The sequence below is a fragment of the Tupaia chinensis genome, unplaced genomic scaffold (assembly GCF_000334495.1).
Source record: "Tupaia chinensis unplaced genomic scaffold, TupChi_1.0 Scaffold146687_1, whole genome shotgun sequence".
NCBI classification, from domain to species: Eukaryota; Metazoa; Chordata; class Mammalia; order Scandentia; family Tupaiidae; genus Tupaia; species Tupaia belangeri.
The window spans coordinates 2,274,429-2,293,553 of NW_006206544.1; the positions used below are offsets into that span (position 1 = coordinate 2,274,429).

The 19,125-nt window shown below is 33.4% G+C and overlaps 1 protein-coding gene across 1 annotated transcript in view; it reads right to left on the minus strand.

The window, feature by feature from the left end:
• The window catches only part of DPYD (dihydropyrimidine dehydrogenase), a 994,283-nt gene that overhangs the window by 689,938 nt on the left and 285,220 nt on the right, over nucleotides 1–19,125 (minus strand). The window contains exon 6 of the mRNA XM_006169013.2: nucleotides 8,339–8,535. Within this exon, the coding sequence (XP_006169075.1) occupies nucleotides 8,339–8,535 (197 nt within the window). The remainder of the gene's footprint in view (nucleotides 1–8,338; nucleotides 8,536–19,125) is intronic.

Sequence of the window (19,125 nt, forward strand, 5' to 3'; positions counted from 1 at the left end):
CAAAAAAAAAAAAAAAAAAAAGATGACATACAAATAGCCAGAAGGCATATGAAAATATGCTCAACATCTCTCATCGTAAGGGGAATGTAGATCAAAACAACAATGAGATACCACCAAACCCCAGTCAGATTGTCTAAGATTAAAAAAAAAAAAAAAATGATAAGTGTTGGTGGGGGTGTGGTGAAAGGGGAACTCTTTTACACAGCTGGTGGGAATGTAAATTGGTCCAGCCACTGTGGAGAACAATTTGGAGATTCCTCAGAAATCTACAAATAGAACTACCATCTGATCCAGCAGTCCCACTTCTTCGTATCTACCCAAATGACAGAAGAATTCTTCATTGGAAAAGTGCTTGCACATTGACGTTTATTGCAGCACTATTCACGATTGCTAAAACACAGAACCAACCCAAATGTCCCCATACAGATGAATGGATTGAAAAACATATATTCTATGGAATACTATTCAGTCATAAAAACCAACAAAATCCTGGCTTTTGACAGAAAGTGTAAGAATACGTAAGATTTAATGCTGAGTGAAACAAGCCAGGCTATGAAGGAGAGACATTGTATGTCCCCACTTAATATATACCGAGTGTCTGCACTCTATGATTGAAACTGATCGACTAAAAGTTGTACAAAAACAGGAGATGGGTGTGAATGCCAGATATGGTATGTGTGGAGGAGTGGGGCCTAAGGAAGGACATTTGGAGGAGGGATACGGAGGCAGAGCATTGACGGGATGAGGAGGTAGGGTGTTATCGTTTGAAGATATTTTGATCAACTGGACTGGGGAGAAATGTTCACATATTGAAATGTTCACTTTGTAAGCTAAAATAATGTGATTGAGTGTATAAAAAATTAAAAATAAAACAAAAACAGAAACAAAAACAATTTAAAAAATAAAATAAAAAAATACTGTTTACTAAAGAATCACAAAACAAATTAATCTAGACATAAATGCAAAATAGACCTGAACCCTAAAAACTGAAAAAGTATTGCTGAAAGTAATTAAAGACATAAATAAATGAGGGGATATAATGTAGTCATAATTGAAGGGTTCACTCTTGTTAAAATGTCTACCAACCCTCTGTACATTCAAAATGATCTCAATAAAATTCCCAGAATGTTTTGGGGAAAAAAAAAAGAATTTAATAAATAAATAATTCTTTAAAAATAACAACAACAACAAACAAACTTTAGCTCCTCCACTCCACCAGTACTACTATGGTTTGGATAATAGTTCGTCCCCTCATGTTTTGGAAGTATGTGTTGGGAAGTAGGAAAAACTGCTGGGTGATGATTGGATCATGGTGATTGTATCATAGAGGTACCATTTCACAAAGAGATTAATGATGTCTCAGGAGACTAGTAAATGATAATTTTTGTGAGGAGTTTGTTCCCCACAAACCTGTTGTTTATAAAAGAAAGAGCTCACTCTCTTCATGTACCTGCTACCCCCTGTTCTTTTATCAGCTAGATGTATAACTTCATACATTCCAGGCACTAGAATTGTCAGTCAATAAGCTTCTATTTCTTTATAAATTTCCCATTTCAGGTAATTCTGTTAACATAATAATGGACTAAAATGATTGATCTTCAGACAGCTCCACCATGATATCTATTTGTTAGCACCAGACCAACCCAGATATGGGTGACAAGGGGGTGGCACTGTTTTTAGTCAACTTAAGAACAGTTATAAAACATTCTAAAATAAAGGGTAGAAATCAAAATATTGGAGGGCATAAAAGCAGTGAAAATAGTTAGCAATGATAAGACAGTGTGGAACTGGGTGAGGGAAGAGTGTGGAGAAGGATATCAAGAGAACAAATAGAGAAGCATGACATTAGTGGGATTCAGATATGGTTTATTACCTGTTGATGATGATATGTATAGTATTCTCAACTGGACTGGTCTGAGAAGTATTTCATGTTGGGTAAAGTCTTTTTATAAGCAAACTGACAAATAGTGATTGAATGTTTAAAGAATAATTGGAATAATATAATAATAATAATTTGGAAAAAATGAAAACCTATTGGATGATGATTATGGGGATTTTAATGTCATTGTATTGACTGATATGAATGATATTCCTTCTGGGAAAAAAATGTAGTACACTGTAAAGCTATATGTGATTCAATGTAGTAAAAAGAAGATTATGATAATAATAAATTTTAAAAAGAAAAACAAAATTGATAAATGGATACAAAGTCTGAAAAAAACATTCTAAAATGAAATTGTTTTATGTTATCTTCATGAGATAATTATTCTAAATAATGTTAGTGATATTCCATTTTCCACTGCAGCCCCCAAATTTTTTGATGGTCTACATTCTAAATATAGTTGCTGTATGTTTTATAATATATGCTGTAATGATCCTATTTTTATAAACCATTTATTAATGAATATTGTGTTCTACAGGAAGTGAATTAGGAGAACGCTAGTTAAACAGTGACCATCAGGGGGTACATGCAATTCAGCTACAGGCATTCCTAGTTCCAACTTCCCATAGACAACATATGCCTCTCTACCTCATTGATACTGTGTATTCCAATATTTGAACATGAGATTTGGATCTCACAACATGATAGCTCATGAAACAGTATAAATTACTTCAATTCTGCCATTTGTATGACCACATGGAGTTTTGTGCTCAAAATTTTAAATAGTGACTGTGTAAACTATCTTTTTAATACTAAAATATTTTTTTATTGTTAACTTTATAGTAATGAATTAAAAATAATGATTAGTGACTAGTGTATGGCTCTTATGAAAAGTAATTTTATTGTTTAGCCTGGAAAATGTACATTTGAAAAATCCACTTAGGGCATGTAATATGTTAGACATACAAGTACACTGTCATTTTCAAAATTCCCTCCTTGCATTTATCATCACATAACATATTCTATATTGTTCTTTATTGCCTATTTCCCCATCACTAGACTATAAACCTTACAGGCCAAAGGATGGCGTGGTGGTTGAGGGCGCTAGACTCTCACATGGCCAACTGTGGTTAAAGTTCCAGACCTGGCAGCTTTCTCTCTCTCTGTCTCTCTCTCTCTCTGTCTCCCTCTCTGGTAAAATTAAAAAATAAATAAATAAAGTTAAATAAATTCTTATAAAAAATATATATATATAAACCTTACAAGAATGATGCTTTGTGAACTTTCACAGCTCTAGTCTAGTGTCAGAAATAATGACCAGCGTATAATAGATAATAATGAATGGGGGGAAAGGAGGAAGGAAGATAGCAAAAAAGAAAGGAAGTTAGGAAGGGAAGAAAGATGGAAGGGGAGAGAAAGAAAGGAAAGACAGACATCAAATCTCCGAGGTATTTCTGTGCTAGCACAGATCCTTTATTTCCTGTGAAGGGTATTTTTTAATTAATTTATTTTTTTTAGAGACTTTTGATATAGGACAAATGCACTTGCAGAGAAATAGAGAAATCACCCTCCACGAGGTGTGGCCACACCACAATCCATTCTCCAGTCACTTCTGGGGATTTGGGGCACACATGCACCTGTGCAAGTTTCAAGCCACAGGGTCTGGGACATGACCTGCAGTCAACCACAGGGAGTTCAGCACCTCAACCACTATGCCATCTGTTGACCACAGGTTAATGAGATTTTTTTTTTTTTTTGAGAGGTTTTTGCTATAGGGCATGTGCGCTTGCCAGAAAGACAGAGACAGACAGAAAGTGAGAAATCACCCCCCAGAGGGGATGGCCACACCACAATCCCTTCTCCTCGATTCTTCTCTTGGGATCTTGGGCATGCACGCATATGCACTCCGCATGAGTTTAAGCCACTGGGTCTGGGACTTAGAACCATGGTCGACTACATGGGAGTCCAGTGACATAGCCATTACGTCAACTGCTGGTCTTTGTGAGAGTTTTTAAAATATTTCAAAGAGTGATATAATTTAATACGGAATCTAAAAGGAGAATAGATATGAAAAGACAAATTAGCCAAGAGGCTAATGTGAGGCTACTGCTGAGATGCAGAAAGTGAAATGTAACAAACATCAGAGATGCCAGGGTAAGAAAGCATTTTACAGAGTATTCATAAAATACAATTGCTATAACACTCAAGAGCAGTCCAGGAAAATCCCATACTTTGGATGATGATATCCGCTAAGAAAGAGGAGCAACCACAGACATGGCAAAATTTACAAAGAGATACCCAGGATCTGAATGTAGCAATCTGTTGCTCAGGACAGAAAGACAGGTCAGGGCAAATAAAAACGTTTAAGTAATCCACATTTGGATGGTCACTGAAGCAAGGAAAGGAAATGAGATTATCCCTGAATACTGCATGATGAGAAAAAGAATAAAAGGAAAGAAAACAGAATTTGATAGAAATTATTATTTTCCTGGTTTGTTGTATTTATGAAAATAGACTTTTCTTCTTCTATTTGTGTGTTTTTTTTAACAATCTAAAGTTCTGAAAGAAATTTTTTTTTTTGTGGTAACCATAAATCCTTCGGTATAGTCAGTGGAATGTCAGATAACATGAAAAAATATTCTTTTTCTTCTATGTTCATGTTCCTTTTGTGTAATGGAATTTACAAATAATAACTCCTTTGCATTCTTTTTAAAACAGAATTCTCATACTGTGACAGATTGCTTCTGTGTTATTACTGTAGATGTACTAGATTTTAAATTGGCACAGGACAGCATCGCCTTGACCATCCTATCTGACAAAAATGTCATAATTTAAGTAACAAAAAAATCAGATAGTATATATTAGACCATCAGAAAAGTCAAGAGTCTTTTAATGTAAAAAATGGATCATGGTGATTGCATCATAGAGGTACCATTTCACAAATTTTTATGCAAAACTATGTCATGACTTTCCGATGACTCAATATGTACCTAAATGACATTTTAGGTCTCTTAATATCATATTTTCTAAACATTATATTAAGCCCTTTTTAAAGCTCAATTCTTTAGGCCAGCAGGTGATTGGGCAGCTAGATTCCCAAATGGCCAAATGCAGTTCGATTCCCAGATCTGGCAGTTTGCTTTCTCACTTTCTCTGTCTCTCCCTTTCTCTCTCTCTCTCTCTGGTGCCCTACATACCCTACAGCAAAATTTAAAATCAAATAATAATAAATAAAATTAAATAAATGATTCTTTAAAAATACATAAATGGAACTCAACTCTTAAAAGATAAAAGCCACAGTGGAAAGAAAACAAAATTATTAATTATTTTATTAATTTGTTACAGCACATAAAATAATCAACCAATTATATTCAATAAAATTGGAATTAGGTACTGGATATCTTTTACTGACTCTAGTAATTTTTTAAAAAGTGGTTGTGATACTATTTCACTAAGGATAAAAGAATCTGTATGGATGCAAAGAGGAAAGAAAGATAAAACTTGACATTACCTCTTTAAGCAATTGATTTCAAATACAAAGCTAATTTAATCTTTTTTTTAGCCACTTTGAAGATACAAGAGAATGAGTGGTATCTTTAAGTGAAAAAATAAATTAATGGCAAAGTTTTGTAGTTGTAATTCTGGCTAAATTCCCATGTCAGTTTTTATAATCCTAAAACAGTGACACAGAAAGAAAGCCTCTACCATGGGACAGTACAAATGAGACTAATTAAACACTTCATATTATTTCTATATGCTGGGCAGATTCAATGGCAAAGGAAAGAAAATAAATAATTTTTCCTTTTTTAGAGAGATTTTTTTACTATAGGGTGTATACACTCGCTGGAGAGACAGAGAAACAGAAAGTGAGAAATCACCCCGCAAGGGGGATGGCCACACCACAATCCCTTCTACTCCATTCTCCTCTCAGGAATTTGGGCATGCACACACACATGCCTGGCATGAGTTTCAAGTCCTAGAGTCTAGGACTTGAACCACAGCTGGCCATGAGGGAGTCCAGAGACATAACTATTACATAATCTTTTACATAATCTTCTAGTCTCAAATATTTATTTAAAATAAAAATGGAAGTCATCATGTTCCATCACAAATCTAGGGGAGTTGGAGCAAATATGTAAAAACACAAATATATATATATATATATATTCATATATATATATATATTGACATATATATATATATGGTCAGTCAATAAATAAAAACACATATTGCTGATTTATGTGATTTAGAAATGCATATCCTGAATTTAAGTTAAGAAAGAGACAGAAATGCTAGGAACCATAATCTTTCACCAAGATCTGTGACACAATAATTCACAAATAGGACCGATTCCATTTTAGGCTTCATTGGAAAATGCAATTAAGGGGAACAGAGATTTTTTTCCAAGTCTACCAAAGTACACAGCAATTAAGTTTATATTTTAAAAATTATCTCACATACTCGCTGATGTGTATAACTGAAAAAAATAGTACAAAGCTTATACATACATTGTTAATAGCTTATGTTTTTTCCTAATTAACAAAACTGGGGTAAAATACCATTAAAATGGATAGTATAAATACTTTCATAAAATAATATATAGAGTATTTCACTTTCCAGGAGAAAAAATTACCAAATATTTTTAACCCTTAAAATTCATAGTAGTGAAACATCAATACAGAATTCATTTAATAGAATCAGATTATTTATGCTTCATATCCTCTTTCTAAAGGGTCTTCTAGTGTGTGATATTTTTGCTGTTGATTTAGTCATTAGTTTTATATTGATGGCTTACATATAAATATTCATATCAATAAATAGTTCAAAATATTTTTATTGATGATACAAATCATTGACAGTTTTATATTATCTTGGTTTAACATCCTGTCACTTGACTAATATTGAAATTGAACATTTATTAACAGAAAATGTAAGAATATCACAAATTTTAGTCCCAACTTCTATTGATTTTATTCTCTGTAATTATCAAATATAAATCTGTTGCTTAATGAATAGGTAAGCAGATAAAACAAATTTAAATGCTTTGTATTGAAACAGATCTTCCAAATGATTGCACTTAATTACCCTATTTTTATATTTAAATATACAATAAACCAAGCAGTATTATTGACTTACCACCCCAATTCTTTCTCACATTTATATAAACTATTTTTCTTTTCTTTTTATTTCTTTTTTTTAAGAGATTATTACTATAGAGCACATGCACTTGCTAGAGAGACAGAGAGAGATAAAGAGACAGAAAGCAAGAAATCACGCCCCCCTGGAGGATGCCCACACTGCAATCCCTTCTCCTCTGTCTTTTCCCTTGGATCTTGGGCACTCATGCACACATGCCTGGTGTTAATTTGAAGCTGCCAGATCTGGGACTTGAACTGCAGTCAGTCATGTGGGAATCCAGTGAAGTAGCTGCTATGTCATCTTCTGGTCCCCATACCAATTATTTTAAGGGACATCAACTCATAATAATTTTATTTTTATGACTAAAATTGTAATATATGTTCAGTGTATAGTCTCAGTTATTTTATTTTTAAAAGAATTATTTTATTTAACTTTATTTATTTCCTTATTTTATTTGACCAGAGAGGGACAGAGGAAGAGAGAGAGAAAGTGAGAAAGCAAGCCACCAGGTCTAGGATCTGAACCCTGGTCAGCCAAGTGGGAGTTCAACGTTCTTTACCACTATGCCACCTGCGGGCTCCAAATCTCATTTATTTTAAATGAAGTAAATTCTGTCCATTTTCTAACTTTGATTTGAACATCTGAAAGTCACTGATGTAAAGCAAACATTTCCCAGCTCAATGTATAAATCTTCATGTGAGTAAAATGACTAAGTGACTGAATCACGGCTTATAATAATAATGCTGGCTGATATGAAGTTTTACCAAGGTATTACTTAAATAAAAACTGCCTTTTACATACATACATTTAAATAGAACTATTTTAGCAGACTCTGACAAAATTATAAACACTTTTAAAATTGCTTTCAATTACAATTTTTAAAAAACTGTAAATCAAAAATATGTGAAGACAATGTCTCTATAGACAACAAAATAATTAGACCAATATTCCATGGAGCTGTTTTTTCCCATCTCAAATAGCCATGATTTTCAGCTATATTTCTGTCAAAGGAAAGATTCATAGCAATGAGAAAATTTTTCATACGATTAGCTGATATAACCAAAAAAATACTTTGCTGTGATGTGTCTTAAAATCATAGGAGTAGACAGAGACATTCTTAAATAAATATTGCTTAAAGCCAACTGCAAAATTTAAAGTGAATAATGTAATCAGAATTTGAGCATTTGGAAAAAAAATGAACATTTAAAATACCATCTGTGAGCCTGAAGTTTCTATATGATTATGAACCAACAATATTCATAATTGTTTTACTCATCATTTTTGATAGCATAAACATGATATAAATGTAGGCATTACCTTAAACCTCCAACATATTCTTGTTTTTCAAATATGGTGATGTCAGAGTAGCCTAACCGAGCCAAAAAAGAAGCACAACTTATACTTGCAGGCCCAGCACCAAGAAGAGCAATCTTTGCAGAATAGGCTTCAGACATTTTTTCTGGAGGAGGCAGAGAAGGATTTCTGATCTGTGGGATATTCATTGCTTTGAACACCTATAGATAAAAAAAGAAAAAAGAAAAAAAAGACAGTAGTTAAATATTTTTAACTAAGTTTTATATCTTCAAACTTTTTAAATATTTTGATCTAATAGTGTTGTAAATAGAAGTGAACAGTACATTTTCAGTATTAATATGCTATACCCAGAATTGTGGTGTGGCGAGTGGATGAGGACTTGTGACTGATCAACTGTGAATCTTTAAAATTTGTTTCTAGAGTCATACCTGCTCTAGAAAGCATTCACCTTGAGTTCTCCTACATCTAGGCCAACATAAGTACTTCTCTTCTGAGTGCCTACAAAATAATCCATATGCCTCTAACATAAGCAGTTACCAATATGTGATTACCTGTGACATTTCTATGTCATTCAGTAGAAAGTTAGCTCCTTGCGACAAAATATGTATCATATATAATAGCATTACCATTATATGGAGAACCTCTGTAAATGAAAAAGGAGGTTTCTGTGTTCTGATGATCCAAAGGCAGCAAAAACAATAGTAGTGGCTAAACAAGAAAGAACCCTCATAAATATCCCAGAACATAGGTGTCATTCTGGATGCTACTCTGTAAGTGGGAATAACCAGAAGTAGACAATCAATGCAGCCTTGAGAGTCCCAGATTTGAATTAATGTGTTTAGTCCTCACGTTATCTGTCTACAAAATGATAAGGTATACCCTCAACAGAGAATAAGTCATTGACAATATTTACAAATTTTCCTATACAGTGCCTAACTTGTGATTAAAAAAAAAACAAGTCTTACCAGGAAGGAAAAAAAAAAGAAAATATGAGAATAAAAAGAGATGTATCATTATCTAGTAAATGTAGTTATCAAATATAAATTTCAGAAAAAGTATAAAAATATGTTCAAAATCTATAATAACAACAATATTAACTTGATTGGAAACGAACTTTTTTAAAATACAAGAAATTTCAGAAGAGAAAAAATTGAAATTAAAAATTAAATAATTATATTTAATAGGATGCTGGATAGTGAGCCAAAAAAGATGGGTTGGTAAAAATTATCTAGGCTAAAGCATGAAAAGAAAATACAGAAAAAAGAAAAAAGAGGAACAGAAGACAACATAAAAAGAGCTAATATATTGTAACTGTAACCCTAAAAGGAGAAGAAAGAATTAAGGAAAAGCATTATTTGGGAGAACTAGGACAAGAATTTCTCCAGAATGATGAAAGATATCCAAACACAAGTTCAGGAAGTTTTGAATCTTAAATAAGGTAAATATATTTTTTAAAAAAATCATACTTATGAACATCACCGTAAAATTGGTAAAAAAAAAAGTAGAAAAATAGAATATTAAAAACAAAGAATAAAGACAGAAAAATATCAGTCATCAACAATAAGCTGACAGGATTTCTCTCAAAAGAAACAATGTAAGTATAAAAATAATGAAGTTCTTTTTTTTTAGTGCTAAAAGAATGCAACTTCAGGACCAGCAAGTGGCATGGTGGTTAAGGTGCTGGACACTTCCACATGGCCAACCACGGTTCGAGACCTGGACCTGGCGGCTTCCTTTATCCCTTTCTCTCTCTCTGTCTCTCTCTGGTCAAATTAAAATAAATGAATGAATAAATAAAATTAAATAAATAATAATTAAAGAATAATGCAACTTCTACCTAGAATTCTTTCAGAAAAAAAAATTTCTTATTTTTTAAATTTTATTTTTTAAATTTATTTATTTTTATTATTCATACATTAAATCACTATACATCATTTAGATTGTGAAGAGACTTTACTCAGCATGATATACACCTCAGTCCAGCCCAGTTAAGACCACCATACATATCCTCATCAACAGATAATAAATCTAGTCCCACAAGTGTCTTACCTCTCCATTTTCCCCCCAAATTTCCTACAATCTTTCCCTCCCACAATTTATTTCCACTTTGTCTCTAGTGTCTATTACAATTTTTAATACTTTTATGTTCTCCAGTCTTTCAATCTCTACCATAGAGTGCAGACAGTCAGTATATGTTAAGTGGACACATACATAGCCTGACTTTCATAGCCTGACTTGCTTCACTCAGCAACAAATCTTCCATATTTGTCCACTTTCAATCAAATTCCAGGGCTGTTGTTTTGTATGGCTGAATAGTATTCCATAGAGTATATGTGCCACAATTTTTCAATCCATTCATCTCTCTGTGGACATTTGAGTTGGTTCCATGTCTTAGCAATCATGAATAATGCTGCAATGAAAATAGTCGTGCAAGTGCTTTTCTTACTGAGTTCTCCCCTGTCCTTTGGGTAGATATCCAGGCATGGAATTGCTGGATCATATAATAGTTCTATTTGAAGGTTTTTGAGGAACCTCTATATCGTTCTCCACAGTGGCTGGACCAATTTAAACTCCCACCATCAGTGTAGGAACATTTTCTTTAAATGTGAAGGTGGGATAAAGATATTTTCAGACTCTGTTGGCAGCAATAAAAGGGATACTAAAGGATGTTCTCCAGGATGAAGGAATCATACCATATGGGAAAACAGAAATGCAGGAAGAAATAAAGAGCAGTGAAAATTAAATATGTGGGCAAATATAAAAGAATATTTACTACAGAAAGTAACAATGTTACATATCATTTATGAAAAGTAAATTCTAGGGGCTGGCAGGTGGTGCACTGGTTGACGCACTGGAATCCATGTGGCTGACCATGGTTTGAGTCCGGTACCAGGTGACTTGTTTTCTTACTTTCTCTCTCTAGTTAAATTTTAAAAATTATAATAAATAAAATTAGAAATAAAAGAAGTAATTCTAAAATGCCTGATAGAGGGCCTGAGAGGTTAAATAGTAAACACATATTAGATCATAGCACTATTTCAAGAAATGATACAAGGACAAATACCTCACTTAAAACCAAGTTCCATTACTAAGACTAGGTCATTAAGCAAAATGGTCAATAAGTGAGAAACTTAAAGGCAGATGCCTTGTGGTGGGTTGTGGCACCATAGAATATGTATTTTTCAGAACACATCACATGACATCACATTAGAATAATGTGATTCTATCCATAAAAAAACCATAAATATACTAGCTAAGTACCAGAAAGTGGTAAGACACACCACAGCACAATAATATAAATCCAGTGCAATTGCTGTTATTCATTCTGAATACTACTATGGGTGAACAATAAAGCACAAATTTATAAATGAAATATGTTGTCTTGCATGATTGCAAATGCTTCATGTAGTGAATACTGACAGTAGCAACTAAACAAAGACTGAAGGGGATTACCAAGATTTAAACAGAATGAAAAAGGGGATTCTCAGTGTTGTAAACCTTGTCTGAGAGGTTCATTAAACAGGTTGTTAAGTGAAGAGTGGCTGTACCTATAAGACTATAATCAGCAAAGAATGTACCTTGTATCTGTACAATAACCACTGCAGTGATAGCAAAAAAATAAGAGTCAATTTTTTCTTTGAAAGTGGAGTGAAATTTTGAAAAATGCTTTATTTAGTTAAAAAGAAATACATAAGAGAAAACTAACATAAAAGCTGGTGAGGAGATAGAAAACCATGAAACAAGTAATAATATGAAGATATAACTAAAATGAGTAATTACATTATATATATATGGGCTATAATTCCAAAAAAAAGACAAAAAGTTGTAAAAGAGACAAATCTTAACTATAAGAAGACAAGGTGTAAAATTAAAGGTGAAAAAATTATACAATGCAAATACTAACTAAAGAAAGCTAGCATATGTTTACCAAATATCAGCCATATTAAGATACTTTAATACAAATTTCATTTCTAAAATTAAAAACCATTTCATGGTAATAAAAAGGTCAATTTTGCTAGGAACAAAATTTTAGAAATTCTAAATGATAAACAATTATATTTTTAAACACAAAGAAAACTGAGAGAACTAAAATCCAGAAAAATTACCAAAATATGTCACTAGTCTCCTCTCTTCAAAACTTGACTATCAATACAAGGGGCCTATAAATAAATTCATGTAATAGGTAAATTATTCATATTTAATGGATTACTTCACAGGGTTGCTTTTGCATTTTAGAGCTCAAAGCACTTAATTTTTCTCCTAGTGGAAAATCAGACCAAGATCAAGAAATGTAAATGAAAGCTTTCCTTTGGGGTGAGGAATAGGAAGGACAGGTCTATGTTTTGTTGACCTCATTCCATAAACTTTGCCATTCAAAATAAATAGGGAACATGAAAAAAAACTTTTTTAAAAATTCAAGATGGTATTATCAACAAGTGTTTTAAGACCTAATTTCTCAACCTAAGTTAAATGACTCTTCTATATGTTTCAATAACATTTTGTCATTTTTATCCTAATATTTTATCACATTTTACTAGTTTACTTATTTTTTCCCTCTCTTAGACAATAGTATCTTTAAGGGTACAAGCCATCTTTGAATTCAACTTTTAATCTCCAGTGTTTTTATACACAGAGGATATATATTTACTGATGAAGAGTTATTAGAGAGGTTTTTGCTATGCGCTCACCAGAGAGACAGAGAGAGACAGAGACAGAAAGTGAGAAATCACCACCCAGAGGGGATGGCCACGTTGCAATCTCTTCTCCTCCATTCTCCTCTCAGGATCTTGGGCACGAATGTACACGCGCCCAGCCTGAGTTTAAGCCACCGGGTCCAGGACTTAAACCACGGTCCACTACATGGGAGTCCAGAGACATAGTCATTTCACTAACTGCTGGTTCTAAAAGATATACAAACACAAGAGATGAGTGTGAATGCCAGATGTGGTGTGTGTGGAGGAGTAGGGCCTAGGGAAAAAAAATTTGGAGGAGTGATACAGAGGTCGAGCATTGACAGGATGGAGAGGGGTGGTGTAATCTATTGCTGATATTTCGATCAATGGGACTGGGGAGAATTGTTCACATACTGAAATTTTCACTTCATAAGCTAAACAATGTCATTGAATGTATATAAAAATTAATTAATTAATTAATTAAAAAATAGTTATTACAATAATTTCTTATTCTGTTACGATTTAGAGTTTTAAAATTTATAAATATGCACTGCTCTTCCCTGTGCTATCCAAATAATACATATCATCATTCATATTAATTTTTAATCACTGCATACTTTTACTTTGAATTCTTTCTAAGCAACGTGACCTAAATTCTAATTTTAAATGAATTACTTTATTGAACCATTAATAAATATTAGTTAAGATCTATTTTTTCCAAGTAAGATTTCACATACTTATCACAAACAGATATTTAAAATGTGTTTTTAACAGGGTTAGAGAGAATTACCGTTAATTTAGTTTAGGGATTAAATAAATGCTAATTTCTTTCACATTCAGATCAGCAATGTTAATTTTGTGACTAGTAAATAAAAGCTTCACTTCCCTATGCTAAAATTAACTAGTATTTATAAATTAATACTGCATTTTAACAAACTTTAGCAGCAAAAGATAAATGATTATTAAAACAGAATAATTTATTGCTGACATCTTATACAATGGAAGAAAATTTAAGGTAACTGGTTAAAGACTGTACTGTATAACAAGTTTGTTGCAATGTAAAGTTAAGGTTCGATAACCAAATAGAACAGGATTTATGAAATGTTTGTCTTATTGCATTCACTCGGTAGAAAAAAATAACTTATTAGACATCAAGCATATCTGACACAAGTTCTAGTTAATAGTATGCTAATAAAACAGCAAAGTTTTAGCTAATAGTATGCTAATAAAACAGCAATTATCCAAAAATATATAATATTTATACATATTTGACTAAGGGTATTTTAATATTTTTAAGGAATTTTTAATCATCCTTTTAAAAAAAACAATAAAATGTAAACAATGAATTTCGAAAAAATGTTTATTGAATCCCTACTAGTGCCCAACACAGAGATGGAGGCTCTAGTGATGTTTGAGAAATGAAAGCAAGAATATTCCTCAACATGCGTAGCACTATGAAGACTCAATAGGATGTAAATGGTTAGCCCTACTTGTGCAAATCTAATCCCTGCAGCTAATAAACTGTTCAATACTTCCTCAGTAATGTCTGAATTAGTATTTCTTGGTCTCTATTATATTGTATTCCTTTCTTTTGTTTTTTGTTTGTTTGTTTGTTTGCCACTTTTTATTGCTATCATCCTTCATAGTATTTCCTATAAAGTGAATATCTGAACAACATTTTGTACATTTTAGCACAAAGGGTAAAGTTTTTTCTTTTTAATTGGATTTTATTTCATAATTCCGTATCTACATTTAATTGTTGTACATCATCATGGCATACAATGTGGTTTTTCAAAGCATGCATGCTGTGTGTGATAATCAAACCAAGGAAATTACCATATATACTGTTTTCAACAAATAATTTTATGTTCATGTGTCTGTTAAGCACTTTTTTCCTGAGCCACTTCCACCCGTAACAGCCATCCACATCCCCTTCAATACAGTCTCTGGTATTTATTCTTTTCTTCATTACTATTATGCCTTCTCATCTTTAAATTTTTGCCAAACATAGACATTCAGTTTTCATTGAGTGGGGACATGCAGTGTTTGTCTTTCATATTCTGATTTATTTCACTTAGCATTCAATCTGTGTTTCTTCATTATGTGTCAAAGGACAGAATCTTGCTTTTCGTTATGACTGAGTAGCATACCAGCCACATTTAATATATGTGCCACATTTCTTTTTTTTTTAAGTTAAGAGAGTTTTTTTTTTTTTTTTTAACAACATTTTGTACATTTTAGCACAAAGGGTAAAGTTTTTTCTTTTTAATTGGATTTTATTTCATAATTCCGTATCTACATTTAATTGTTGTACATCATCATGGCATACAATGTGGTTTTTCAAAGCATGCATGCTGTGTGTGATAATCAAACCAAGGAAATTACCATATATACTGTTTTCAACAAATAATTTTATGTTCATGTGTCTGTTAAGCACTTTTTTCCTGAGCCACTTCCACCCGTAACAGCCATCCACATCCCCTTCAATACAGTCTCTGGTATTTATTCTTTTCTTCATTACTATTATGCCTTCTCATCTTTAAATTTTTGCCAAACACAGACATTCAGTTTTCATTGAGTGGGGACATGCAGTGTTTGTCTTTCATATTCTGATTTATTTCACTTAGCATTCAATCTGTGTTTCTTCATTATGTGTCAAAGGACAGAATCTTGCTTTTCGTTATGACTGAGTAGCATACCAGCCACATTTAATATATGTGCCACATTTCTTTTTTTTTTAAGTTAAGAGAGTTTTTTTTTTTTTTTTTTGAAGAGAAATTTTGTGATAGTAGTGTGTGCTCACTGGAGAGACAGAGAGAGAAAGAGAGAGAGAGAGAGAGAAACTAATAAATCACCTCCTGGGGGATGGCCAGGCCATAATCCCTTATCCTCCATTCTCCTCTTAGGATTTGGGGAATGCATGCACTAGTGTCTAGTGAGTTTCAAGCCACCGGGCCTAGGACTCATACTACAGTTGACCATTTGGGAAGCCAACATCTTAACCACCATGCCATCTGCTAGCCCTAGACATTTTAAATCTAGTTATCAGTTGGGCACTTAGATTGACTTCAGATCATAGCTATTGTGGATAATACTTACATAAACATACAGGGTAAGTTTATATATATATATATTTTTTTTTTTTTTAATTTGCCAGAGTGTGTGTAGTTGCCAGAGAGACAGAAGGACAGAGGGAGAAGAAAAGCAAAAAAACATCTCCATGGAAAATCATTACACTGCAATCTCTCCTCCTCCATTTCTTCCTCGTCCTTTTAAGATTTAGGGCACATACCTATACTTGCCCAGTGTGCTACTCAAGTCACCAGGTCTGTGACTTAAATGCATATGGGATCTAGTCACCTAATCACTACACCATAGGCCAGCCACTCTAAAGTTTTTCTTGCTCTGCCTATTCATTTATCTTTCCACCTCTACCCCTTAGAAACATACATCTTTCTCCTGTCCCTATACGTTTACCTTTTCTAGAATGTCATAGAGTTGGGGCCAGCAGGTGGTATGGTGGTTAAGGCATTGGATTCCCACACACCAACTGCAGTTTAGGTCACAGATGCGACAGCTTGAGGATCATGTCAAGTATGTGTGTATGTGTGCCCAGGAATTTGGGAGAATGGAGGTGATGGGATTGTGGCATGGCTGTTCCCCCTAGGGGATAATTTCTCACTTCTCCTCTCTTCATCTCTGTCTCTCTCTCTGGTGAGCATATATCCTCTATGGCAAAAACCTAAATAAATAAGAATGTCATAGAGTTAGAATTATCTAACCTATAGCCTTTGCAGGTTGGCTTCTCTTGTTAGTAATAAGCATGAAAGTTTGTCCCACATTTTAGTTTTTTGGTTTTTGTTTGTTTGTTTGTTTTTAGAGACTTTTGCTATTGGGAGCATGCACTTGCCAGAGAGACAAAGAAAGAGATATGGAGAGAGAGCAAGCAAAAAATCACCCCCAATGAGGAATGGCCATGTCACAATCCTGTCACCTCCATTCTCTTCTTGGGATTTTGGGCATGCATGCACATGCAGCTGGCATGAGTTCAAGCTGCCGGGTCTAAGACTTGAGTTGCAGTCAGACACGTGGGTACCCAATACTTTAACCACTATACCACCTGCTGACTCCTTTCCCATGTTTCTTTATAGTTATTTTCTTTTAGTGCCGATTAACATTCTACTATCTGAATGTACCGTAGTATTTCTATTCACGTACTGAAAACAACTTGGATTCTGCCAAGTGGTAATCACAAATAAAGCTGCTATGAATATCCTTGTTCAGGTTTTTATGTGAATGTAAATTTTTAGTTCTTTTGTGTAAACACCAAAGAGTGCAATTGCTGGATCATATGGTTAAGAGTATGTTTAATTTCATAAGAAAATGACAAACTATCTTCCAATGTGGTGTACAATTTTGCTTTCCCATAAGCAATGGATGATAGTTTCTCTTGCTTCATATACTTATCATTGTTCCCAAATGAAACTTCTCTTCATGAATACATTACATACTGGTTCAGCCAAAGTCATTACCATATACATTATAATCAACAGATTTCTTTCCATTTTAGATTCTTTAAATGTTTAGCTTCTTTTTTCTTTCCCTTGATTCCCTCACTCTCACCCTCCACCATTTCCCACTCTCCTCCCACACTGTCTTCAATATTACCATTGTTCTTTATGCTTTTATAACTTCCAGTCATTCAGTTTCTCCCATGGAGTGATGACATTTGGTATATAGAGAGTGGGGACATATAATGCCTCTCTCAAAGTCTGGCTTGCTTCCTAATCAAATTTTCAGAGATATTCTTCACATATTTAGCAGAAAAATTATACAATTTTCTGGAATTATGAAAGACCTTGTATTGCTAAAAAAAATTCTGTGCAAAAGTGGAGTAGGGAACATTTCAATCCCTGACTCCAAAATATATTACAAAGCTGAGATAATCAAAACAGCATGGTACTGGTACAAAAAACAGGCATGGAGACCAAAGGAACAGAATAGAAATCCTAGAAATAAACCCTGAAATGTACAGTTGACTGACTTTTTTCACAAAGGGCACCAGTCAATCGAGTAGAGGAAAAAAACCTCTTTAGCAAATGGCTCTAAAAAATGGTGCAGTCACCTGCAGAACGATGAAATTGGACCCCTATCTCTCATAATTAACAAAAATCAACTCAAAATGAATTAAAGATCTAAAACTAAGACCTCTAACTACTTGTGGAAAACACAGGGTAAATCCTTACAGACACAGGAGTAGGCAGACTTCTTGAACAAGATCCCAAAGCACAGGAAATAATCCCCAAAATAGAAAAGCAGAATTACATCAGATTAAAAAACTTGTGCAGAGCAAAAGAATCAATAATTAGAGTGAATCAACAGCCCTCAGAATGGGAGAATATATTTTCAAACATTGCCTCAAATAAGGGACTAATTACCAATGTATACAGGGAAATCAGACAGCTTGCCTGAAACGAAATGATCGCCCCAAATGAAAGAAGGACAAATGAGCTGAACAGACAATTTTCTAAGGAAGACATGCAAATGGCCAAAGACACATGAAAAATCCTCAACATTCCTTATCAAAAGGGAAATACGAATCAAAACCACAATGAGATACCACCTAACCCCAGTGAGAATGGCTATGGTTAAAAAACTAATATTAAAGAATCATAAATGCTGGAGAGGCTGTGGTGGAAATGGAACCCTCCTACACTATTAGTGGGAATGCAAATTAGTACAGCCACTGTGCAGAGCAATATTAAGGTTCCTCAAAGACCTACAAATAGAACTAACACCTGATCCAGCAGTTCCACTCTTGGGTATCCACTCAAAGGATAGGAAAACTCTCAGTTAGAAAAATACTTGCACATGCATGTTTACTGCAGCAGTATTCACAATTGCTAAGACATGGAACCAACCTAAATGTTCACAAACAGATAAATGAATTGAAAAATTGTATACATATACACTACAGAATACTACTTAGTCATAAAAAAAAAGAAACCTTGGTATTTGATAGAAAGTGGACAAATATTGAAAATTTATTGCTCCATATAAACTTTAAAAGCAGTTTGTCAATATCCATAAGAAAATTTGCTGAGGGACCAGCAGTTA